We start from the raw sequence: 26820 nt of genomic DNA, 5'->3' as shown, positions 1-26820 counted from the left end.
CCGTAAACTTTCCTGCTTCTGATCTTGGCTTAGCTAAAAATCTCATTATAGATTTCATACAAAATTTAGTTAAGGTCCTGAATGGAGTGGCAGTTTGGAGTTCTAGCAGTGCTTAGTTGAATCAGCATTAACCCTAGTGTTTGCCCAGAAATCAGACTCTTCCAAGTGTAGAATCTCAGTCTGCTGTATGCCATTGCAATCAATGGCAGCTTATTTGTTGGCTTTGGGTGTTCTGGGATTCTCTCTTGAATAACAAATTTTAATTAAAGTTTTCTGCTAACATTTTTCTGAATTCTAGTGGCACCTGAGGGGTTTTTTTGTTTTGGTTTGGTTTTGGTTTGCTTTGTTTAGGCCAGCCACAGTGGTGCACGCCTGTACCCCCAGCACTTTGGGAGGCCTAGGCAGGCAGATCACGAGGTCAAGAGATGGAGACCATCCTGGCCAACATGGTGAAACCCTGTCTCTACTAAAAATACAAAAATTATCTGGGTATGATGGTACACATCTTTATTCCCAGCTACTTGGGAGGCTGAGGCAGGAGAATCGCTTGAACCCAGAGGTGGAGGTTGCAGTGGGCCAAGATCATGCCAATGCATTCTAGCCAGGTGACAGCAAGACTCCATCTCAAAAAACAAAACAAAACAAAAAAAAACATTAGCATGTTTAAGAATATGGATTCCTGGGCTCTACCCGAAGAATCTTAAGAAATGGGAGTCCTGGGACTCTTCCTGAGTGGTTCTGTTGACCAATTCATTTTATGAATGACTAACTGAAGGAAGAGTTTTTCTGTGTTATAATTTATCAAGATCTTTGGTTTATATTCCAGCATCCTCCTGTTTATGTGCTATGGGCAAAATCCCAAAAAGGAAGGAAGAATTGGTTTGCCCAAGTGTGATGGCTCATGCCTGTAATCCTAGCACTTTGGGAGGCTGAGGTAGGAGGGTCACCCAGGAGTTCGAGACTTGGCCTGAGCAACATAGCAAGTTCTATCTGTACCAAAAAAAATAGAAAAAAATTAGCTGACTGTAATGGCACATGCCTGTGGTCCCAGCTACTCAGGAGCTGAGGTGGGTAGATTGCTTGGGCCCCAGAGGTCAAAGAGGCAGACGACAGAGTGAAATCTTGTCTCAAAGAAAAAATTGGTTTATAAAATCTTGTCTGACTTTCCCTCTTGACTTATGTCTCCATCACTTTCTTCAGATTCTTCTAAGGTGTTGGAACTCATTATCCACCTACCATAGTCAGAAGTTGTCTAGATTTGCTTCTATATCATGACTGTATGTACAGAAATTCTTACTGTCCTTAATTTTTCCAAAAAGAGCTCAAACTAAGAAAATACATTTAAAAATGGATATTCAGAATATTGATTCTTTAACAATGGTGACCTTAGTCAGCCTTTGGTTTATAGAGTATGTCCCTCATTTCTTTTTCTCCATATTAAAACCTGGATGCCAAAATTCTAGAGAAATGCTAGATAGCTTAAATATAGGTCTAACGTGAGTCAGATTTAGGTTTGGCGTTGTTTCCAGGTCTGTATTCTCTTAATTCCTGATGCTTATTCATACCTAAGGTTACCTTTTAGCCACAGGCTTTTCTTCCATCTCTGGCTACCTAAGTTTGGTCCCACAAATCCTGCCCAGGAATTTGTTTTCTAGGATGAAGAACTGTTCCCTCTATAACCCTTAAACATTCTGCACTTTAATATATCCTGCATTGTCTAGCAACTACCTTTTCCTCTCTCTGAAGACTTCTGGCTTTAGACTCTTGGAAATCTCATATGTACCCTAACTTGTTTTTCAAATCCTGAAATACATTAATTATTAGCATGTTATCAGTATTGGCTCTACCCTTAGCTAAAGTGCTCACTGTCTACACTTGTTACTAACATCTGGCCTAAGACACTAAGTGTGACCATGTGCTTATAATGGAAGGTATCACCTTTCCCTGGAGTTTGCCTGTGTCTCATCAGCTCTTTCCAAAGAACCAGAAAGAGATTCCTAATTTTTTGTTTATATTTTGCATCGCTAATTTCTTCTTTCATGTCTGAGGCCCCTCCAGTTTTCACTTTTATTGTAAAACAGTAATGACTGAAACTTTCTGAACAGTCCTGCTCATTTCTCCAGATCTCTTTGATGACTTACTAAGAGTGCTTCCAGAGGAGTAATCATCCAGAAATCCTATCACTGCACTTTTATAGTATCAAAAATAACATTATGGCCGGGCGCAGTGGCTCATGCTTGTAATCCCAGCATTTTAGGAGGTTGAGACAGGCAGATCACTTGAGATCAGGAGTTCGAGGCCAGCCTGGCCAACATGGTGAAACCCCTGTCTCTACTGAAAATACAAAAAATTAGCTGGGCATGGTGGCGTGTGCCTGTAATCCCAGCTACTCGGGAGGCTGAGGCAGGAGAATTGCCTGAACCCAGGAGGCAGAGGTTGCGGTGAGCCAATATCGCGCCATTGCAGTCCAGCCTGGGTAACAAGAGCAAAACTCGGTCTCAAAAAAAATATATATATATACAAAATTAGCTGGGAGTGTGCCTGTAATCCCAGCTGCTTGGGAGGCTGAGGCAGGAGAATCTCTAGAACCCAAGAGCTGAAGGTTGCAGTAAGCTGAGAAGACACCATTGCACTCCAGCCTGGGCAACAAGAGGGAAACTCTGTCTGAAAAAAAAAAAAAAGTTGGCCGGGCGCGGTGGCTCACACCTATAATCCCAGCACTTTGGGAGGCCAAGGCAGGTGGATCACGAGGTCAAGAGATCGAGACCATCCTGGTCAACAAGGTGAAACCCCATCTCTACTAAAAATTAGCCGGGCGTGGTGATGCACGCCTGTAGTCCCAGCTACTTGGGAGGCTGAGGCAGGAGAATTGCTTGAACCCAGGAGGCGGAGGTTGCGGTGAGCTGAGATCGAGCTATTGCATTCCAGTCTGGGTAACAACAGTGAAACTCTGTCTCAAAAAAAAAAAAAAGTTATAATCTAGTAGAATAGTATATAGTTCACAGTAGGTAGAGAAAGAGGCTCTTTTGCTTGTACATACTAATTTTAAAATCGCAACTCAAACAGTTATTTGCCTTTTTTTTTGTAGACAGAGTCTTACTTGCCCAGGCTGGAGTGCAGTGGGGTGATCTCAGCTCACTGCAGCTTTCGTCTCCTGGGTTCAAGCGAATCTCCTGCCTCAGCCTCCCAAGCATCTGGGGCTACAGGGGCAAGCCACCATGCCCAGCTAATTTTTTTTTTTTTTTTTTTTTTTTTTTTAGTAGAGGTGGGATTTCACCATGTTGGCCAGACTGGTCTTGAGCTCCTGGCTTTGTCTTTTTTTTTTTTTTTAATTATTATTATTACAGAAGCATTCCTCTAGTTCATTTTAGATTATAAGGATTTAGAAATAAGAGAGAAGATCTTGGGTTAGAGCTGCACACCACCTGCTTTGTTTGCTCTATTACTATAGAACATGGTTTTGTGAGGACAGGGCATAGTGGCTCACACCTGTAATCCCAGCACTTTGGGAGGCCAAGGCAGGCGGATCACTTGAGGTCAGGAGTTTGAGACCAGCCTGGTCAACATGGTGAAACCCTGTGTACTAAAAATACAAAAAATTAGCCAGGCCATGGTGGCACTTGCCTGTAATCCCAGCTACTCAGGAGGCTAAGGCAGGAGAATTGCTTGAACCTGGGAGGTAGAGGTTGGAGTGAGCCAAGATCACACCACTGCACTCCAGCCTGGGCAATAGAGTGAGACTTTCTGTCTCAAAAAAAAAAAAATGTGATTTTATGGATCATTTAAACCTTTCAGAGTGTATTAAAATTGAGCCCAATCTAGCTGATTAAGTATCTGGAGTATAATTATCTTTGTGCTATTTTCTAAACTAAATAGATCATTGATATTTGTATTGCTATTCTACATAGTATTTTAATTCTGGCAGGAAGTTTAGAAATCATCTAGTCCAGCCCCTCCTTTTTCTCAATCACAGCATTTGAGACTTGGGCACAGTGGTTTATACCTTAGTCTCAGCACTTTGGGAAGACCATGGTGGGAGAATTACTTGAGCTGTGGAGGCTGAGGCTGCAGTGAGCCATGATCCTGCCACTGCATTCCAGCCTGAGTGACAGAGCAAAACCCTGTCGAAAAAGAAATATTTGAAACCCAAATTACTTAAGTGATACACGCACAGTAACCTTCCTTCATGGAATTTGAGTGAAACTTTTTTCAGTTTTACATGGTTTTATCGTTCAGGATAACCTAGATTGGTCATTTCCAAGCTTTCTTTTAATAGAACTTCTTTTTTTCTTAAAAAAAAACAAAAAACAAAAAAAATTTTGCCTAGGCCGGGTGCAGTGGCTCACACCTGTAATTCCAGCACTTTGGGAGGCCATGAAAGGCAGATCACTTGAGGTCAGGAGTTCAAGACCAGCCTGGCCAACAGGGCGAAACCATGTCTCTACTAAAAACACAAAAATTAGCCAGGCATGGTGGCGGGCTTGAACCCAGGAAGTGGAGGTCTCAATGAGGCAAGATTGCATAACTGCATTCCAGCCCAGGGCACAGAGCGAGACTCCCATCTCAAAAAAAAAAAAAACCTCACTTTGAGCTCTAACACATAAAACCTAATTGAGAAGACCCAATTCTGAAACCCCATCCAGTTGGCTCGAAGGAACTTTAGGGCGCTGAAAAACATTCCTCTAAGTACTTATTTCTTGAGTTTGTTGTGCAGATTGGTAATTTAATCATAATATTTTGGTTGAAATTAGAAAGTAGTAGTAATAGACAATCCAAAAAAATGGATACAGAACATAATGAAGTCTTAAACTTTATTCATAGTAACAAGACTTTGTAGAAATAAGTATACTTTGTATTTGTACATCCCTGCTAGATAATTTAAAGCCCCTGGAAATTATTTTATATTTATTTGAATTATTTATAATGGGTAAATTGGCTTTGAGGTGTTGAAAATATTCTAGACAGACACACCAAGAATTACCAATAAGACGCTGACCTTAGGGCTTTATGTAGTCTTTTCTTTAGCATGGAAGTCAAAGAAATTGATACAGATATGTCTTGATATATTCATATGCTATGATTGGTTGGATTTTAGAAAGCCTGAATTTTAAAAAGCCATGAACGAGTCTTCCCATCATGAATCTGACTTGATTCTTTTTCATTCAATAGGAAAAAGTTCCTCAGTTTCTGAAGAGAAAGGTGACTCTGATGATGAGAAACCAAGGAAAGGAGAAAGACGATCATCTAGGGTCAGACAGGTAACTCAGATACCTCCTAAAGCATTACCTCTTTAGTAATGATTTGTGTATCTTCTCATCCTCCTCAGACTTTTTTCAAGTTGGTATGTCTCTAGATTTTGGGGTTTTGTTTTTCTTTTTTGGGACAGGGTCTTGCTCTTTTGCCTAGGCTGGAGTGGCGGTACTGCAGTCACAGCTCACTACAGCCTCAACCTCCCAGGCTTAAGCAGTCCTTCCTCCTCAGTCTCCCAAAGGGTTGGGATTATAGGCATGAGCCACTGTGCCTGGCCTCTAGATTTCTTTGTACTCATTTTCCTTCTCTTTTTGTTTTTTTTTTTTTTGAGACGGAGTTTTGCTCGTTACCCAGGCTGGAGTGCAATGGCACGATCTCAGCTCACCGCAACCTCCGCCTCCTGGGTTCAGGCAATTCTGCCTCAGCCTCCTGAGTAGCTGGGATTACAGGCATGCGCCACCATGCCCAGCTAATTTTTTGTATTTTTCGTAGAGACGGGGTTTCACCATGTTGACCAGGATGGTCTCGATCTCTTGACCTCGTGATCCACCCGCCTTGGCCTCCCAAAGTGCTGGGATTACAGGCTTGAGCCACCGTGCCCAGCCTCTCATTTTCCTTCTCTTTGTCATCTTTTTGTTACTCGTTTTGTCTTTTTATTTAGGTCTTCCCTGGCTTTCAGATTTCTAAATGGATATTTTTTAAAAATTTAAATTTGAAAGTTAGCAGCCTGGTCTGTATTCTTAAAACACATTATTAGATAAAATATGACATAATTAACCATCCAGTTAGAGCCTAAAAGTTATTTGATATAACATTAAGTGGGCAGAATACAAAAGTGTTATGTATAGTGTGATTATGACTGTAGAAAGGAAATGATTAGAGGAAAGAACAAAAAAAATACCAAAATGATAAAAAGATAATCATATTAATTGGTAGTAGGTTAGTTCTCCTCGGCCCCCCACCATCCCTTTCTACTTTCTAGATGCTCTGCTAATATTTTATTGAGGAAAACAAGGGTGCTTGAAGCTAAAACTTAAAACTAGTTAGAAGTAGCTTCATTATTATATTCCTTTTGGTCACTCTATTTTGATACCCCTAGGACCACATTAGTCATGACTGTCTCCTATCACACCTATTTCTGTTGCTGACAGTATATATCATTGAATTTCTCCTTCCTAGGGGTGTTTCATTAGATATTTTGTCGCCTCTGTTTATTGTGAGCAAATACATTTGGAGCCATTGTATATCTATTCTTTCAGGCAAGAGCAGCTAAACTCTCTGAGGGCAGCCAGCCTGCTGAGGAGGAAGAGGATCAAGAAACACCTTCCAGAAACTTAAGGGTCAGAGCAGATCGAAGTTTGAAAACAGAAGAGGAAGAAGAGGAGGAGGAGGAGGAAGAAGAAGATGAAGAGGAGGAAGATGATGATGAGGGACAAAAATCTAGGGAGGCACCAATCCTGAAAGAGCTTAAGGAAGAGGAGGGGGAAGAGATGCCCAGAGTAAAACCAGAGGAGATGATGGATGAGAGACCCAAAACAATAAGATCACAGGAACAGGAGGTGTTAGAGAGAGGAGGGAGAGTTACAAGATCCCAGGAAGAGGCTAGAAAAAGCCATTTGGCTAGACAGCAGCAGGAGAAAGAAATGAAAACATCTCCCCCTGAGGAGGAAGAAAGAGAAATAAAATCTTCACAAGGCTTAAAGGAAAAATCAAAGTCCCCTTCCCCTCCTCGACTGACTGAAGATCTAAAGAAGGCCCCACTTGTAGTGCAGCCAGAGCAAACTGCCAGCGAGGAAGAGACTCCTCCACCTTTACTTACCAAGGAAGCATCTTCTCCACCACCTCATACACAACTCCATAGCGAAGAAGAAGTAGAGCCTATGGAAGGCCCAGCCCCCCCTATCCTCATTCAATTATCTCCTCCTAATACAGATGCTGAGACTAGGGAGCTATTAGTATCTCGGCATACTGTCCAGTTGGTAGGAGGCCTGTCTCCTTTGTCAAGTCCTGCAGACACCAAAGCAGAATCTCCAACAGAGAAAGTGCCAGAGGAGAGTGTCCTCCCTCTGGCTCAGAAAAGCACACTGTCTGACTACTCGACCCAGAAGGGTCTTGAACCTGAGTCAGACAAATCTGCTCAGCCACTCCCTCTGAAAATTGAAGAGTTAGCACTGGCCAAAGGATTCACTGAAGAATCTCTCAAACAGCCATCTTTTGAACAGAAGGAAGGCAGAAGAGCTTCTCATACCCTTCTCCCAGGCCACAGATTGAAACAGTCAGCTGATTCATCCTCTAGCCGGTCTTCCTCATCTTCCTCTTCCAGTTCTAGATCAAGATCTCGCTCTCCTGACAGTTCAGGTTCTCAGTCTCATTCACCTCTCAGATCCAAGCAGAGAGATGTAGCCCAGGCACGTACTCATGCCAACCCTCGTGGTACACCCAAGATGGGCTCCAGATCAACATCAGAGTCCAGGTCACGTTCACATTCACGTTCTCGTTCTCGTTCAGCATCAAGCAACAGCAGAAAAGTGAGTATGAGAGATCCTGGATTTCTGTTCTGTCATATTCCAGTGGTTTTCATTTCAACCCCTGGAGAACCTGTCATGATTTCTGGAAGGAGGAGGAAAAAGACCTCTTTAGTCCCCTTTGCTGATTACTTTCCCCTCATTTCAGAATCGAGTTTCCAATTAATTGATTCCCAAAATGGAGTTCTTTCTCATTTTAAGTCCCTTTGATTTCAGAGAATGTTGAATTTACGTACTCATGTCCTCCACTAGACGTAACCTTCTTGAGGGTATGGACATGTGTGGCCCAGGACCCAGCACCTAGTTAAAACCTATTTGTTAAATAAGCAGTCAAGGAGGCCACTAACTTAAATGGGAGTAAACAAACATAAAGGTCCAAAGTATTAAGTTTGGTCCATGGAAACTGGAAAACTTAGCAATGTACTGAATACATACCATATACAATAATTTTCCTTGTTATGTGTTTTATTTTGTTTTAGTCTCTGAGCCCTGGAGTCTCCAGGGACAGCAGCACCAGCTATACTGAAACCAAAGATCCCTCTTCTGGTCAGGAGGTTGCAACTCCACCAGTGCCACAACTGCAGGTCCTTGAGCCAAAGGAGAGGACTTCGTCCTCCTCATCCTCTGTCCAAGCAAGGCGTCTGAGTCAGCCTGAGCCAGCTGAAAAGCATATGACCCAGAGGTTACAGCCTGAGCAGGTAGGCTATTGTGACCACTCCCTACACAGAGATGAAGGGTTAAGCAGGATCTTCCCTCTTGTCTTTGCTATAAAACTAAAAAGTTAAGTCTGGACAAGGGCCAGTAGAAATGTAGGGGATACCTGTTAATCTCACTAAACTCATTTCCAGCTCCCTGCCTGGTTCATGGAAATTCTACATGAGGCTGAGCAGCAGGGTTATCTTCAGGGCCCCCTGGGGTGAATTCTTCCTCAGGACTCCTCTTATCTGCCAAAAGGAAGCAGCCTTTGCTCAGTTCTCTCAAAAAAGAATTCTGTCAGAACAAGATCACTGAGGAAAAGGAAAAAAAATTAAAAATTCTGATAAAATGATTGCTACCATAGATATTCTTGAAGTACCTATTTTTAAGTCATATTCCATTCCTTATTCTAAAATGAAATAACAAAGATACAGAGGGCTGTGTGTGGAGCTGGTACTGTGTATGTCCTGCCCTGCCTTTTTCAGGCTCCAGGTCAAAGAAATGGAACTAAGCAGATTTAAGTACTTTGCTATGTTTGTTTTTGCTATCTCCTGACAGGGGAGCCCAAAGAAGTGTGAAGCTGAAGAGGCAGAGCCACCAGCTGCCACACAGCCCCAAACCTCAGAGACTCAGACCTCTCATCTCCCAGTATCAGAATCAGAAAGGATTCATCACACTGTGTAAGTGATTTATCTCGACCGGGGTATAACAAAGAACTACGAGTGTGCTATAGTTCTTTGCTCCCTAGGGTTCTTTGACTAAGCAGTCCTAGTTTCCTTTTAAAACATAAAGGCAGAGCTTTGTCTGGACAAAGGCTACACTTAAGTTGCTTTGTTGGGAGCTGCCACCTTTTAGGTAACCTGAAAAGTGGCCATCAGGGCGTAAGGAAAACACACCTGGAATCATCCAGCCAAAATAGCTCCTTTATGGTTCAGGCAATAGAAGCTTCTGCTTCCACACTCAAAACCAGGTAAGGGAATTGACTCAGGGCATCTTAATCTTTAACTCACATTTACCCAGGAACCCAGTTTAGTAAAGGATATTGAGGGTCTTAATACAGAAAGGCACAGCTGAGTGCCATTTTTTAGTTTGTACATTTCCCCTAGTTATGTTAGGATATCCTAGTTCTTACAGCATACAATACAGCTAAATATAAAGTTCTATCAAGTAAGAAGTTTATTCCTGGGCCCTTAAGACCATTTGATTGAACTTAAAATTTATACAATTAACGTGAGGAGGTCTCTCTCTTTCTTTTTTGAGATGGAGTCTCGCTCTGTCGCCAGGCCTGGAGTACAGTGGCACGATCTTGGCTCACTGCAACCTCTACCTACCAGGTTCAAGCGATTCTCCTACCTCAGCCTCCCGAGTAACTGGGATTACAGGTGCACGCATGACACCCAGTTATTTTTGAATTTTTAGCAGAGTTTTAGTAGAGACAGTTTCACCATGTTGACTGTGATTGTCTCTATCTCTTGATCTTGTGATCCACCTACCTTGGCCTCCCAAAATGCTGGGATTACAGGTGGGAGCCACACTGCACCCCGCCTAAATTGAGTTTTTAAATCCTTATGTTAAGTCCTAGAGAAATATACATATCAGGTTAAATTTGTAATTAAGTAGGTGTTCATTCTTCTCAGATAGGTATTATAAATTAAGAAGCCAGTGAACCAGAATTCCTGGCTTCAACATATCATGGGAAATGAAAAAAAATGAAGCCTGTGGGAGTAAGATTGCTTAGCTTTTAGATGAACTGCTTTGTAGAATGTCCTGTGTAGACTTGGTGTAAAGTTATTCTATACTTGTTTTTATGCCATTTTAACAACATTGCTACCAATATGATTTTCCCCTATATGTAATCGTCTAATAATTTACACTCTTCTGAGAGCTTCAAACTATACTGTAACTCTGACTTTTGGAGGGTAGTGGGCAGGTGACATGATTTATCTCATGTCGTATCTCATACCTGTGACTTTAATGATAGTTTTGTAGACCTTACTATACAGCTGTTGCCTGGCAATATACCCTTGTTGGGGATGTAGCCTTGTCCATTCTGATAGTCTTGCCTCTGCTGCCATCTTGTGGCCATTACCTTTTTTTGTTTGGCTGCCAAAAGTTCACTCTTTTCTTCGAAATTTTTTGTGTTTCCCTTCTGGAATGCGTACATTATCCTTTGGAAAAGGGTTTTTCTTCTAGGACCATAAAGTGAATGCTCAGCGGATTCTGGAAGGTGTTCAGGATTCCCCAGCTACATCATCGATGAGGAAATGGGGTGACATTTTATCTTCCATATCCCTCTGCCAGACATAATACCTGCCCACCTCCTCCCAGTTCCATGGAGGTACATTTTACATACCATTTTACAAAAGCATGTCCTTTGTGAAATGGCAGTTTTGAAGTGGGTATTGACAGCCCTGCTGCTAATCAGACCTGAGGAACTGCTTCCTATGCACCTTGGAAAGAAAATTATTTTCTGAAAAGCTCTTTGCTAGCCTTAACATTCTGTGGGTTTATGAGCTGCTAGCAACAGAAAGGCATTTTGTTTTGTTTTGAAGCAGCTTTTTTTCTGGATATTCCCATGCAAGTCCAGGGCACATGAAGCTTAGAGTCATAGAGGTTCCCCCTCCCCCAGGTAAAGGTGGTTTTGATCTTCATTTTATGACTGAGATAATATAATCACATTGATTTTAATAAGGTGATAGGCAAGTGGCACCTTGGGCAAATGCTTAGATTGTCCATTGTTACCTAGGTCAGCTTCAGTGAAGTAATGTATAGAGAAGTATAGTCTCCACTGAGGAACAATTCACACACATTACTTGTAGCTGCTTTCTTTCTAACTGCCTACCAAATGGTTTGTTCAACAGCCTAACAAAATGCCTAAAGGCCTAAACCCATAGGCATTGGATCTGGTAAATGAATCTTTGAGAAGGTTGCGTACATTTCTGGAGGCCCTACCACAACTGGTTAACAACACCATTCCAGGTGTCACCCCTCCAGAGTGTTGTGTGCAGCCTGGCAGCCCTCTAGAGCCTTGGCCAATTTTTAAGGTGGAATCAACAATGCTAAATGGAAAAGACCATTTATGGCTTGGCTGGGCATGGTGGCTCATGCTTATAATCCCAGCACTCTGGGAGGCCAAGGTGGGTGGATCACCTGAGGTCAGGCGTTCGGGACCAGCCTCACCAACATGGTGAAACCCTATCTCTACTAAAAATACAAAATCAGCCGGGCATGATAGTGCATGCCTATAATCCCACCTACTTGGGAGGCTGAGACAGGAGAATCACTTGAACCCAGGATGCAGTGAGCTGAGATCATGCCATTGTACTCCAGCTTGGGCAACAAAAGCGAAACTCTTGTCTCCAAAAAAAAAAAAAAAAAAGGATAAGACCATTTATGGCCTAACCTTCGTTTTTGTCTGCCTCAACAAGAAGTCATACAACTCTAAAAAAGAGCAATAATGTGTTAAAAAAAAAAAATTAGACTTCAAGGACCTGTCACCACTTGGAAGAGATTGACTTTTTTGCTGTATTTGGTTAAATCCATTCTGATTCTGATTGTGCCTCAGGAATTCTAAATTTATGAGGTAAGATGTCTTTTTCATTACTTGGAGCAGAAATTTGTGTGTCCTCAGTCTTGTTTCAGTTGAGCCCTGCTCAGAACTCCGGGTATAACAAAAATGTCCCCATACAGCAGAAAATAATGGTATTCTCTTTTTACTTAAAAAAAAAATAGGGAAAGAAAGGAAAGAGGGGAGTTGTTTGTGTGGGCAACTGTATCATTCAGCTGTAGTTAATTCGGAGCTAGATTTTCCTCAGTGCAGCCTTCCTGTATGCACAGACTTAGTAGGCAATAGCAGCTTTAGGCTCTTGGTATAATGCATGTGTGTCCTGTCTGTGTAGGAGGAAGGTAATAGTTCCTTAAGCCAATATGACGGTATAATTGATATTCCCCAGGAGACATAAAATGCCAGTATCCCAAATGATACATGAAAAAGCACAATTTGTTGTCATCAATAGTTTCCTCTACTGAGAAATTATCTAAGGACATACACCCCAAAATCATACTGTTCTTGGTTATCTTGGGACCAGTATGCACCTGAAGGTATCTAGTCCCACAGTTTCTTATTACATTTTCATATCAGTTCAGCTCCTCATGAATTTTCTATAATTAAAATTTAAACAAATATGCCTATAGGAATTTCCTTTTCTATTAGCTTCTCTGAATCTCATTTATATTCACATACGAATTGTAATGGGATATTATTAACCTCTTAGTAAGTACAATCCTTTTCTTCTGGGCTATAAATGCATTGTGTACTGTTTAATTGTGGGTAGATATCCCTATTGCTTATTCCATGCAATTACAGGACTATTAAGCTGTGTCGGGCTCTGACACGTAGTTAACAAGGCTTTGGTACTAGTCTGGCAAGTAGAGTCCATTTTGGGGACAGTTTCAAGGATTCCTCGTTGTTTCACTCTCACTGAGGCTGGAGTGCAGTGGCGCAATCTCTGCTCACTGCAACCTCCGCCTCCTGGGTTCAAGCAATTGTCATACCTCAGCCTCCTGAGCAGCTAGGACTACAGACGTGGGCCACCACACCCAGCTAATTTTTGTATTTTTAGTAGAGATGGGGTTTCACCATGTTGGCCAGGCTGGTCCGAAGCAATCCTCCCACCTCAGCCTCCCACCGTGTTGGAATCACAGGCATTAGCCACCATACCAGCCCTCATTATCGACTGAAAATAAAATGTTCAGAATTTTTGGGTCCCACAGAATTGATCATGGGGAAATAGAAAACACATGCCTCCTATGTCTTAAGAGGGCAAAGGAGAGCATGGTAAAATTCTTATTCTTAAAAAAAGGAAGTAGGATTTTCAATAACAAAATCGCTCAAAGTCAGCTGCTTCTGGAAAGGCATATTAGCTGAAAGTATTTTAGGACAGTGGATAAACAGCATTTTATTTGAGGATGGCTGAAGGTAACATTTTCTGTGGCATAACATTCTTTGTGGGGATTCTATAAAAAAAAAACTTCTTTTTTTTGAGACAGTTTCACTCCTTATGTTCTAACAACTTGACACTTCTAAAAAGGAGACAGAGTTTTACTTTTGTTGCCCAGGCTGGAGTGCAATGGCGATTTCTCCACTCACTGCAACCTCAGTCTCCTGGGTTGAAGCCATTCTCCTGCCTCAGCCTCCCAAATAGCTGCTATTACAGTCATGCACCACCCACACCCAGCTGATTTTTATATTTTTAGTAGAGACAGGGTTTCACCATGTTTCTTGGTCAGGCTAATCTCAAACTCCCATCCTCAGGTGATCTGCCCACCTCAGCCTCCCAACATGCTGGCATTACATGTGTAAGCCACCGCACCTGGCCAAGAAATTTTTTTTCAATAAAACTTATAGGTTAGCAAGCATTTACTAAGTGACCACTTGGTACTGTCAATGACACTCTAATTCAGAAATAGTTAGGGAACATTACTTTGTGTTAGGCCCTAAGGGGAAAAGAGATGCAATCCCTCCCCTTGAGGAATTATGCAGGGTGGAGATCAGGGGCAGGTAAAGTAGCAGTTATTATACAGAGTGATAAGGGCATTGCTGAAAACCTGTTGTGCCAATCACCGAATGGCTTTGCCTCCGAGAACAAGCAGTCTACTATTTGAGGAAACTCAAAGCCTCAGAGGTGGCATCAAATGAGATAATGGCCTATTAAGTATACATGTGTTTTACATACATCTGTACCTTCACTTGGGGTGTCCTCCCAGCCAGACTCTTAAGAGCTAACACTTACTACACTGTTCCATGAAATAGGCATTGTTATTATCCCCACTTTACAGATTACAAAACAGATACACAGAACCAGGAACTTGCCTACTATTACACAACTTGTAACAGGATGGGGCTAGCCAGTCTGACTCCAAAGTCTTCACCCTGACTATGAGCAGACAGGGACCACTATGTGAAAGGGAACATCTAAAGTAATGTATAAATATGGCCACTTTAGCCTGCAGTTGGCGTTGTAAGTGTAAGATTTTAAGCCATGAGGAGAAAATTTTATTCCTAGCTAAAAGCACGTGTTACATGAGACACTGAGCTTTGGTTCTCAGAAGTTTGTTTTAGTGTTAAACTGCCGCTGCCACTAGGATACAAAAGAAATATCTCTGCAGTCAACAAATAAGCATTTTGAGTATCTACGGAGCACTTTTTGAATTATTAGCATCTGGTTCCCACTTCATTCACATTTGGTCTAGTGAAGATTCCCATGATTAATATTTTCTGCTTAGTTCCCAATCACTTTCTGCCCCAGCTGATCTCCCCAGCCCCATATGTAACAGCACTCTCACTTCACTATCTTAGCTACTTTAGAGCCTCACCTTGGAGCCCTTGCTTCAAGAAGTGGCCTTCAAGCTTCAGCTACCCAAGGTCCCCTTGCCCTGTTTATCCTTTCTTTTTCTGGCCCCAGTAGACCCTGGGGCAGGGTGACCTTATTAAGAACTCTGTGAAACAAAGTTGTCTGTCATCTCTTCAGAGACACCACCCCCTGTCCCCCTTCTACTGGTAATTCAAAAAAGGACTCTTCCTGCTTGTTTCCCTCCACCATCCTGGGAAAAGGACACGTTGGAGTAGTAACACGTGGTCATTGTCGGAGTGAGCAGCCAATTACTGTAGTGATTGGATAGTGACAATTCCCATCCCGATTCCCTACCTGCAGCATCTGACTGGCTGATCTGGTTTCAGTGTTCCCTGCCTAGATTCCTGGATAGAGGGTGGTGGGCACTTAAACATTCCTCATGCCCCACCCTCTATCCCCCTTTCATTACCACTCTTTGTTAATCACTTCAGCTTTGGCTTTATCATTCTTATTTAATCCTTTTTCACTCCCACCTCTACTGTTTGCCTGCCTTCTATTTTCTGGAATCTTCCAATCAAGCAGCTGTAACTTTCTATATCCCCCCCACCCAGCCCCCTCCCCTGCCCCCTGGGAAGACTGGGAGGGAGCACCCCAGCCCTGGGGGGTTAGGCCTCTGTAGCTGCTGTAACCTGAGAAAAGAAGGCCAGGCCTCTCCTGCTAGCAGTCAGCTCCCTGTGGCCTGCCAAAGGATAAGAACCTTGCTCGCTCAGCTCCCTCCCTCTTCTTTCTCCTCCCCTGCTGCAGCAGGGCCCTCCCCCATCCGCGCACACGGGCTGCTGGGTAAGTGGCAAGATGGCTCCCCTGCATGTCTCCGGCTGATCGCTGCCGCTCCGCCAATACAATAGAGCCAGCCACTACCAGCAGCCTGGCCCTCTTCCTCCTTCTCCAGAGAGATCAATCCAGCTGAACTCGGGGTTTGCCGTGAGGACTTAACGATTATCTCTTAAAAGCCAGATCTGTTTTAGCCTCCCCGCACCACCACCACCTCCCCTTCTTCCATTTACCATTTTTTGGATCCCCGGTTGCTACATCTCAATTTTCTCTCTCTGGATCGGGTGGCTGGGGAGGAGGTGGTGGGATCTTGGGACAAGGAAGGTGTGTTTTTGTTTTTGTTTTTAATTTTTTTAGGATTTTTTTTGTTTGGTTTTTGTTATTTCTTCCATTCCAGAAAGGGATAAACAGCACTTCCAGGGGGAGAAAAAAAATCATGTTATCAGAAAGCAAAGAAGGGTGAGAGCTTCACATTTCCATGTATGCCTTTTCCCCACCGCTCTGGCTCCCTTCATCTTCCTTCTCTTCCTCATGGCTTTCATTCCGTCTTTGGTTTTGGTTTGTTTTCAGTCATTCTGCTTTCCCCCTTTGTCCTTCCTGCCCAGTTTCTAATTGGCTCCACTTGCCCTTTTTGTGTGGGAAATATACATATATATATATATGTGTGTGTGTATATATATATATATATAGGTGGGTTTTTTTTGGTATAAGCCTTTTCTCTAGATGTAAGCAGTTCAATCTCGTGTTTTCTGTGGGGGCCTGTTAGCTGGGGACACAGTTCCAATTTTCCCCTCCCCCTAACCCCCTAGTACATCCCTCCTTGACTGCTCTAGGGAGGTTCTTCTGACCTCTGAGTGTCAGTCAGCCTGTTGGGAATGCTGACTTTTCTGCTGGTGGTTATCGGCCTGGGAGGCTTGGTTTCCCGTCTCCTGAGACTTAGGCCTCTGATCATCTTGATTTTTTTTGGCCCAGTTTTTGGGTGGTAGAGGGGGTGACATTTGAGATAGAAGTTAGGGATGAAGGCAGAAATCAAAGGTCGAAAGATAGTTTATCTGAAGTGAATCTCTGGGATTCTTTTCCAGAAATGGGAGCTAACTTGGGAGATTAAGAGTGGGAGAGTGGGTTTGGTGTTCCTGGGGGAAAGCTGCCTGTGTGGGGGAGGGCGTGTCCTGACTAGGAGGCCTGCTGTCTTTATCACTTGGAAGTTGGAATGAGGGAATGGGAGAAACTGGGTGAAAGCCGAATGTAAGAACAGTTTCTACAACTCTGAGCAGGTAAAAGTGGCCCTAATCTTCTCTGAGCTCTTGTACTCTATTCAGCAGTTTTAATTTTTCCTTTTGGTTGAGAGAGGGTCCTTGAAGCTTGAACCTTCGCCAGGCCTGCTTCTTCCCTGCAGCCCTCACCCCTACTAGTTTCTCCATGCTGGTGTCTCCAGATCCTGAGGGTCAGCAGGCCTTTACTTATTAAGCAGTTGATTAAACACGGGTCAGCCTTGTTTGCCACAGCCATGGCCATTCTTTCTTGTCTTTTTAAGGGAATCTGGCTTCCCTTAGTTTCTCATACAGTTTTGCCACATAAAGGTGTCTTTGGCCAGGGAGACTGAGGCCACAGGGTTGTGGACAAATCACAGTCACTTTTGTGGGACTATTTTCAGGGGAGGGTGTTTGTCCTTTCATGTAAGAGTACTCTGGTGAGTTATTATTTGAGCACAATGGTAGTATTTTACCCCACAAATAACAACTTTAACTCATCTGGGGTGGGTGAGTGTGGTTGCTGTGATCCACGCTCTTCCCCCAAATAAAATCTGTTTCCCACTTTTCCCATTGGGACATGGTCTCTAACCTTGATCTGAAAAGCAGCCCTCCTAATCCCACCCAAGTGATGAGGCATGGGGTTTTCCTGACCCAGTAACTAACTAACATCTTGCTCTCTCTTCCCCTTGGTTCTTTTCTGCCCCCCACCCCAACCTCTCCCCCCTCCTGTCAGTGAGGAGAAGGAGGAAGTGACCATGGACACAAGTGAAAACAGACCTGAAAATGATGTTCCAGAACCTCCCATGCCCATTGCAGACCAAGTCAGCAATGATGACCGCCCAGAGGGCAGTGCTGAAGATGAGGAGAAGAAAGAGGTAAACATCCAAGCCACCTGTTGGGGTGGGTGGGCAGGAATGGACCTAGGGGAGAGTAGACCACTCTAGTGATCCCTCTTACACAGTGGGTTAACTTAAAGGAAGGATGAGGCCAGGGACATGGATCAGGATAGGGCCAAGAGAGAATTCGCTGGTTAGCAAGGGATACCCCTTGTGATGGGGACAGGGCTCAATCATTCTCCTTTCTTTGTTGGGGAAGTAGTGCCCAGACTCTGGGTGTTTGTAACTAACTGGAAAGTCTGATAATGGCCCCTTAAGATTCACGTTCAGTTTTTCCTGATGTCTTCCCAAGCTTTTCCTGGTGGTATAACTCCTTTAGCTTTCCCTCCTTTTTAAAAGCCTGATGGAGCCCAACGCCATCTAGTGGACATTGGTGGTTCTCACCAGACCAGCCATGCTGAGACGTTTTTGTTCCTCCTCTGCCCCCTAGTGGTCTCGTTGCAGAGATGTAGCTACTTAGAAGCCAGCACTTGTGATCCAGAAGGCCCCTTCTCAGTTGTCTGTGACCTGACCCCTCTACCTCCTTTTTTGGCATATTGTTATCTTGTGTCCTGCACCCAGTTCAGGGGGTTCCCCCATCAGAGTCAGCGAAGTCTTCTTGGCTCTTAAGTAATTGAGAATTAGCTGGGTTTAGGAGTAGGCAAACAGGGTGGGGGGGACTGTTGTGTGTGTAGCCTTTTTCTGGTGTGTGTTGCGGGGGTGGGGGCCGGTGAAAGTGATTTGATATGCAGAATATTATTTATTACAAGGTCCTTCTTCCCCGTAAAACTTTGTCCAAGTACCTCATGTACGGTAATCCGCCCGTAAAATATAACCCTGCCCAACTGGCCAATCGCTGATGCCGCCTCTTCCTCTGGACCCACCCGCTGCTACTGAGCTGCCCAATCAGAGCCAAGTCTGCTATCCAGGTGTCTTGGCCAGAGGGGGGCATGTATATGGGCTTCTGTGATGGGCCCCCTTTTGCCTCCCTGTCTTGCTTACATCAGGGGGCCAAGAAGAACTGTTCTGGAGAGACTTGTATTGAGCAAGCAAAAAACATTTGGAAAGGGGTGGACTTGCATCATCTCCCTACTTGGGACACCCCAAGAAGAGCTTGTGCCAATGCTGGGGCGCTTGCCCACATGCCCTTGCCCTTTTGAGGACTGTAGGTTGCTTTGTTTGCTACAGACTGTTGGGATCCCCATCTAGGGCACCAAGACCTCCTAAAGTTTGTGATCACAGTGCCATGCCGTAAAACACTGAATGGGACCCTCTACTTAAGCTGTGACGACTAGGAACCGTGCAGAGGAGTCTAGGGTCTGAGCCCCGGGGATTCAATGCTGATGACAGCCCAGCCCATGTATCACCACTTGCTCATCAGATGGACTTTCCTTTGGTCCCTGTTGTCCATGGTGAAGGGCAGCATGTTGGTTGCTCCAACTTCTCCTCCATCCCTGGAGGCAGGGACTCATTTCATCCACCTGACTGGAACCACTGTCTCAGCTGGAGTCCCTGAGGAGATGCCACCCACAACTCTCCGAAGAAAAGTATTCTGACCTTGCTGCTGAATGTGCGCCAGGTCCTGGGGATATTCACCTACTAACCCCAGGCTACCTTCATCAGAGGCTCCATGATCCCACTCGGTGAGAGGACCCCCTCCCCAATTACAGGCAGAGGAGAAAGGGACTCTGGAGTCATCACCTGGATTCCAAGTATTGGGTGGTGGTATTGCTGCAGCTTGCTACTGGTGGACATAGGGTCCTGCCTGCCTCTCACGATAAAAGACAAGGATCATTCCTGCTACTCACAGGCCATCTCATCAGGGACTGCAAGATGATGTCCCTACAGGGCCAGGACTGATATCTCTGCCCCTTTCCCCCCTCTATCCCTCGCTGAGCCTGGCCACCGCCAGTGAACTGTCTTGACATCATGGAAACTGGGCAGCGTCCCCCCACACGTTTCCCTCCCGCCCCCCCTGCGCCCCTGGGAGGACTCTGGCAGTGCCGTGCTGACTACCACGCCGTGCGCCCACCTTTTTTGCCAACCCAACCCCCCACCAATTGCACAGCGCCTAGCAGGGAGGGCTCATTCTGATTGGACCGGCGGTTGACTAGATACAGTACACAGTGAGGTGCGATTGGCTGAACTGAAGATCCCAGGTGTGAGATGGTACCTGGAACATTTGTCATATTCCTAGTTTATTTTCTTCTTTATTTTCTTCTTCTTCTTTTTTTTAAATCTCTTTAATTTTTTCTATATCTTTATTTTTTTTGATTTATTTATTTATTTATTTGATTCATGTTTTTCCTGTTTTAATTAAGACTTTTTTTTTTCCTCACTAACTTACCCATCCAGAGTGGCCTGGCTAGGGGTCAGGCTGGTCCTTAAAGAGACCAAGGAGACTTGGTTAGATGACAAATGGGGCTGGGGGTGGGGGTGGATGGGGAAAAGGATTTCATCACAAGGTTTCTGCCCTACCCTTTAGAAGAGTGGTAGAGTAGTCTTAGTTTTTCCAGAAATAAGCACCTACATTTAAAAATACTCTGTTCTCTTTTTCTCTTGCTTTTTTTTTTTTTTACCCACCTCCATAGTCTTTCATCTTTCACCCACTGAGTGGGACAGAAACTTGTCCCAAAGATGTCTTCTGGTCCTTGGCAGAGCCCCTAAGGCTTGAGCCCTGGTTGGAGAGGAAGTAAGACTCTGCTGGAGCTCCCTGTGTGGCTGGAAAGCCTAAGAATCTCCTTGGGCACAGTCTGCCCTTTGTTAAAACCTTCCTTTACCAAAGACACCTTTAAGTTCTTTCTGCTAGCACTTGGCTTAAGATCCTCATCTCCACTGAGTCTGGTGCTGCCCTTTTCCACGGTGTGATGGGGTCTGGGCAGTCTTGACATGACAGTCTGCTGTCCAAGCATCTCAAAGCCATTGTCTGGCCATTGAAGAAAGGAAGGTTACCTTGTTGAAGTTACCATCCAAAGTTGGTTTTCCTTGTTTCCTCAAGTTAACAAGGAAGGACCTGGGAGAGCTAAATGCCCTGTTTGGGGCACAGTTTGTTTGGCTTGGTGTCCTCTCTACTCAGACAGTGAAAGAGAGGGCATGCCCAACATCTTTAAGGTGCTGAGAGACTACTGAATTCCTCTTCCAGCTTATTTCTGGTTAAGCTAATACACAGGTGCGATATGGAGTAGATGACTTTTCCCTGCTCTGATGTTTAGTTTTATTTTTTTCTCTAACTTGCATTGATTCTACTTCGTTTTTGCCGTTTGCCGCTTCTGTTTTGGTCTCTGTCTGTCTCTGTGTCTCTCTCTCTCTGTCTCTCTCTCTCTCTCTCTCTCTCTCTCTCTCTCTCTCTCTTTCTCTTTCTCTGTCTTTGGAGGCTATGCTAAGACTGCCCCATCTAACCTCCTTCCCCCCTCTCTGTGGGGTGTCTCTCTTTCTCTTTTTCCCCCCCTTTTTTTCTTTATACAGAGCTCGCTGCCCAAATCATTCAAGAGGAAGATCTCCGTTGTCTGTAAGTCTATCCCCAAATCCCTGCTAAAAGTCAGGAATACCGTAAGAATCAGCATTCATTGAGAATCAGATTTTCATTCTCAATGGTATTCTTGGACCACTCCCTCTTGCCCCACCCATTGTGCCTAGCAAATCTGAATTCTTTTCTTTGTAGGGTTGCATTTTGAAATTCAAAACTTTAGACAGTTCCCATTGTATTTCCCCAGTCAAGGTTTTAATGAGATACACTGTAAGGTGTCCCAGACCATGTCCCATTTAGCCTTCGTGGCATTTATTCTTTCAGAAATCTGAATACTCAACAAGGAGTGAGTTTCAGACACTCCTGTATAATGCTTAGCAGTTTATGCTTTTTTTTTTTTTTTTTTTTTTTAATTGATAGAATCTTGCCCTGTCACTCAAGCTAGACTGCAGTGACGTGATCCTGGCTCACTGCAACCTCCACCTCCTGTGTTCAAGCGATTCTCCTGCCTCAGCCTCCCAAGTAGCTAGGATTACAGGGGTCTGCCACCATGCCCAGCTAATTTTTTGTATCTTTATTAGATACAGGGTTTCACCATGTTAGCCATGCTCTTCTCAGTCTCCCAAAGTGCTGGGATTACAGGCATGAGCCACCACACCAACAGCAGTTTATGCATCATTCTAAGAGAGGGCACCCGAGGAAATCAAAGTGCTCCACACCTCAAACAATGACAATTTTAACATTTTCCCTAATGAGGAACTCTAGATTACAAACATATAATAGATGTTTATAACTTAAATATGAATCTGCAGTGTGAAAATTAAAGATCAGATCTCATCGTGATCTTAGATGTTAATATTGCATAGTGTTCTTGTTTCTTATGCATTTACATGTCTTTCTCAGTTTTTCTTCCCCACTACTTAAGATACTGGTGTCTACCATTAAAAATTTAAACTGCTCATCAAACTAGTTACCCCTCCCTTAACTGCTTTTAGATCAGTACTTTCTATCAGGAAGGGAGCCCGGCCCTTTTAGTGTTGATAGTCTGAAACCATGGTTTCCCCAGTTCCGAAGTGTGATTTATTTATTATTATTATTATTATTATTTTAAACAGTCTCCCTCTGTTGCCCAGGCTGTAGTGCAGTGGCACAATCTGGGCTCACTGCAACCTTTACCTCTCGGGTTCAGGCGATTCTCCTGCCTCAGCCTCCTGAGTATCTGGGATTACAGGGGCATGCCACCAAGCCCAGCTAATTTTTGTATTTTTAGTAGAGATGGGGTTTTACCATGTTGGTCAGGCTGGTCTCTAGCTCCTGACCTCCTGATCTGTCTGCCTCAGCCTCCCAAAGTGCTAGGATTACAGGCATGAGCCACTGCGCTTGGCCTCCAAATATGATTTAAGTTAACCTTTTACCAAAACTCCAAAGGTAAACCGTAGGTATTATGGTTTGAACCAGCAGAGGTCCTGAGATCATCTAACTGTTGGGTCTATTTCTTGGGGACAGCAGCTACCAAGGGGGTGCCAGCTGGAAACAGTGACACAGAGGGGGGCCAGCCTGGTCGGAAACGACGTTGGGGAGCCAGCACAGCCACCACACAGAAGAAACCTTCCATCAGTATCACCACTGAATCACTCAAGGTGAGGTGGGAGGAGCCAGGGAAGGGAGGATGAGACCTGTTAAGGTGGGAGTAGACATGGGCCCAGTATAACGGGGTGGGGGGTATCTGTGTCCCAGAGCCTCATCCCCGACATCAAACCCCTGGCGGGGCAGGAGGCTGTTGTGGATCTTCATGCTGATGACTCTCGCATCTCTGAGGATGAGACAGAGCGTAATGGCGATGATGGGACCCATGACAAGGGGCTGAAAATATGCCGGACGGTCACTCAGGTAAGGCTTCTGCACCCCAGTGTTGGGGAAGGAGGGGATGACAGATGCAGAGCAGCCAGCTGAGGAGCTGAGATAAAGTCTTCAGAGGGACTTCCCTGTCTGTGCAGAGGGTTGGGTTGATTGACACTTTCAGACATCAGACTACCAAATCCAGCTAGCTGCCTGTTGTAAATAAAGTTTTATTGGGACACAGCCACACCAATTGATTCACTTTTATCTGTGGCTGTTTGTTTGCTACAGCATCACCGGAGATGAGTAGTTGCAGCAGACCGTGTGGCCTGCAAAACCTGAAGTACTACTTTGCTCTACAGAAAAAATTTACCAACTCCTGCCTTAGTTTTTCTCAGGGCAAAGTTGAGGCACTAACAGTCCCAGGATCTGGTAGAGGTGAGCTGGATAACATACCGCTAGTAGAAGGAACGTACTAGGTTGACTCCTACTACTCTGACCAGGGAACCAGAGGCTGAAATGCCAGTGTGGTGTTGACAGACTTGCTCTGTTCTCTGACACCTTGATAGGTAGTACCTGCAGAGGGCCAGGAGAATGGGCAGAGGGAAGAAGAAGAAGAAGAGAAGGAACCTGAAGCAGAACCTCCTGTGCCTCCCCAGGTGTCAGTAGAGGTGGCCTTGCCCCCACCTGCAGAGCATGAAGTAAAGAAAGGTGAGTGACACATTGTGAGAGAAATGTAACAAAGCTCCTCAAATCTCAGAGCACCTCATTTGGATCGCTTAAAGCATTTAATGTTCCCGACCTTTTATTATATATATTTTTTAATATCATCTCTTCCTCCTACATATTAAATAAGCTACTTGAGGGCCAGATTTGGCTCTGTTTAATCTTTGAATCTCCATGATGAGGTCAGCCTAGTGCAGTACTTTGCAGATTGAAGGAGTGGCTGCTTAGTATAAAAGAAAGGGAACCCTGAGAGTCATTCTGAAGGTGAAAGAGCCAGTATTGCTTCCTACCAAAAGCTGTTCTTGTGGTCTCCTTGATAGTGACTTTAGGAGATACCTTAACTCGACGTTCCATTAGCCAGCAGAAGTCTGGAGTTTCCATTACCATTGATGACCCAGTCCGAACTGCCCAGGTGCCCTCCCCACCCCGGGGCAAGATTAGCAACATTGTCCATATCTCCAATTTGGTAAGTCATTGTTTCTCACATCCCACCCTGCTTAGTGGTTAAGTTTGAGCTTTGGGCTTATGCTTCCTGGGTTCCACTCATAGTTGAACTGGTCTACCAGTAGATTAAGTTACTCACTGATCTTGAGTGAGTTACTTAACCTACTTAACTATCTAAAAATGAGGGGGAAAAAAGTTGTCGCCCTGCAGGGTTATTTTGAGCTTGCAGAGGGTCTAACATACAGTGTCGCAATTAGTGCCACCACTCTTCTCACGTAATACCGCAAGCTTTCTAAACTCTCTGCCCTCATCCAGACCTTGAAACTACACTCCTGTGACAGTAGCTCGGGAAATCTGAAGACTGACTATACAGGTGGTCTGCCTTTTTCAAGACCCTGAAAGTCTATTTTCTTTGGCAGGTCCGTCCTTTCACTTTAGGCCAGCTAAAGGAGTTGTTGGGGCGCACAGGAACCTTGGTGGAAGAGGCCTTCTGGATTGACAAAATCAAATCTCATTGCTTTGTAACGGTGAGGGGAAGAAGCTGATTCTATAAGTCATGGCATATATTTCCTTTTGTGACCAATGTGGGCAAGTTTAAGGGTGTTGCAGCAAGTGAAGAGGGTTGCAGACATACTGTGACCCTCCGCCTTCTCCCTTCCTCCACCAGTACTCAACAGTAGAGGAAGCTGTTGCCACTCGAACAGCTCTGCATGGGGTCAAATGGCCCCAGTCCAATCCCAAATTCCTTTGTGCTGACTATGCTGAGCAAGATGAGGTAAGAAACCTAGGGAAAGGAAGGAGGGGAGGGAGGGGCAGGGAAGCCATTGTCTGCTAGATTTCATCTGAGATCCTTGCCAGACCTGCAGTCTCAGATTCTGTTGTTTCCTCTTCCTCCCCAGCTTTGGTTCTGTTAACTGTACCATGGGGCTTCAAAGTGTCTGTACCCCTGGTACCTGGGCTCCTTCAGTGAGAGTGATACCGTCTCTATCCTGACCGTCGTTGTCCCTTCTCTCCCCACAGCTGGATTATCACCGAGGCCTCTTGGTGGACCGTCCCTCTGAAACTAAGACAGAGGATCAGGGAATACCACGGCCCCTGCACCCGCCACCCCCACCCCCGGTCCAGCCACCACAGCACCCGCGGGCAGAGCAGCGGGAGCAGGAGCGGGCAGTTCGGGAACAGTGGGCAGAGCGGGAACGGGAAATGGAGCGGCGGGAGCGGACTCGATCAGAGCGAGAATGGGATCGGGACAAAGTTCGAGAAGAGCCCCGTTCCCGATCAAGGTCCCGTGACCGCCGCCGCAAGGAACGTGCAAAGTCTAAAGAAAAGAAGAGTGAGAAGAAAGGTAGGTACTTAGTCATGGGGTACCCATGCCCACTGGTAGGTGGGAAAGAGACCCAGATGGGATGGGACAGAGGGTCAGATGGGTCAAACCTGGTTCACTGTTTTCCACCTCAGAGAAAGCCCAGGAGGAACCACCTGCCAAGCTGCTGGACGACCTTTTCCGAAAGACCAAGGCAGCTCCCTGCATCTATTGGCTCCCACTGACTGACAGCCAGGTGAGTGCTCTTTTTCGTGCCCTTCTCAGAGTGGCACTGAGGCTTGAGACCAGGGTGAGGGAAGAGTCGTGACTTCGAGAGTGAGTCATTCCAGGTACTTAATAGATTTAGGCTCAAGGGGAAAAAACTAGGCATTACGAAAAGGCAGCTTTGAGTTGATTGGTATGCCATAGAGAAACCAGACCCAGGAAGGTGAAGATGGACACACAGACAACAACTGAGGTTTGTGCATGTTTGGGAAGCCGGCTGTGCCAACCAAGCTTATTAGAAGTTGATTTTAGGCTGTGGGTAGCTCACACCTGTAATCCCAGCACTTTGGGAGGCTGAGGCAGACAGATCACCTTAGGTCAGGAGTTCAAGACCAGCTTGGCCAACATGGTAAAACCCCATCTCCACTAAAAATACAAAAATTAGCCAGGTGTGGCGGCAGGTGCCTGTAATCCTAGCTACTTGGGAGGGTAAGGAGGAGAAACGCTTGAACCTGGAAGAGGTTGCAGTGAGCCAAGATTCCGCCACTGCATTCCAGCATGGGCAACAAGAGCAAAACTGTCTCAAAAAAAAAAAAAAAACTTGATTTTAGTTATCTGAGAAATTGTGTTTTATAAACTCATTTATTTCTCTGCCTTTTAATTTTAAGAGTTTTTGCATTTTTAATTTAGTTTCTTAGTAATGAGCCTTTGGGAATTTTAGGCTTATGCTACTCAAAAAAGATTTGTTCACATCTATGCTGACGGTAGGGAGCTAGGGAAATACCAAAGGCCAGGCATGGATGGTGCCCCAGTACCTGTCATCTGTAAAATTTGAAACTTAGCCAGGCGTGGTGGCTCACACCTGTAGTCCCAGCACTTTGGGAGGCTGAGTTGGGTAGATTACCTAAGGTCAGGAGTTCAAGACCAGCCTGACCAACATGGTAAAACTCTGTCTCTGCTAAAAATACAAAAATGTAGTGGGACATCGTGGCAGACACGTGTAATCCCAGCTACTAGGGAGGCTGAGGCAGGAG

The 26820-nt window shown here is 44.7% G+C and overlaps 1 protein-coding gene across 1 annotated transcript in view; it reads left to right on the top strand.

Annotated features, from left to right (window-relative positions):
* The window catches only part of ACIN1 (apoptotic chromatin condensation inducer 1), a 36241-nt gene that overhangs the window by 8227 nt on the left and 1194 nt on the right, over positions 1-26820 (top strand). Inside the window, 14 exon segments of the mRNA XM_002807207.6 lie at positions 5170-5258; positions 6510-7778; positions 8255-8473; positions 9030-9151; positions 17642-17783; positions 21249-21291; positions 22756-22889; positions 22987-23139; positions 23658-23799; positions 24135-24280; positions 24678-24785; positions 24926-25033; positions 25279-25603; positions 25717-25817. Coding sequence (XP_002807253.1) covers positions 5170-5258; positions 6510-7778; positions 8255-8473; positions 9030-9151; positions 17642-17783; positions 21249-21291; positions 22756-22889; positions 22987-23139; positions 23658-23799; positions 24135-24280; positions 24678-24785; positions 24926-25033; positions 25279-25603; positions 25717-25817 — 3101 coding nt within the window.

The sequence above is a fragment of the Callithrix jacchus genome, chromosome 8 (assembly GCF_049354715.1).
Source record: "Callithrix jacchus isolate 240 chromosome 8, calJac240_pri, whole genome shotgun sequence".
Classification (NCBI taxonomy): Eukaryota; Metazoa; Chordata; class Mammalia; order Primates; family Cebidae; genus Callithrix; species Callithrix jacchus.
The sequence above is the reverse complement of the archived record's forward strand: the minus strand, read 5'-3'. Positions and strand labels throughout refer to the sequence as shown.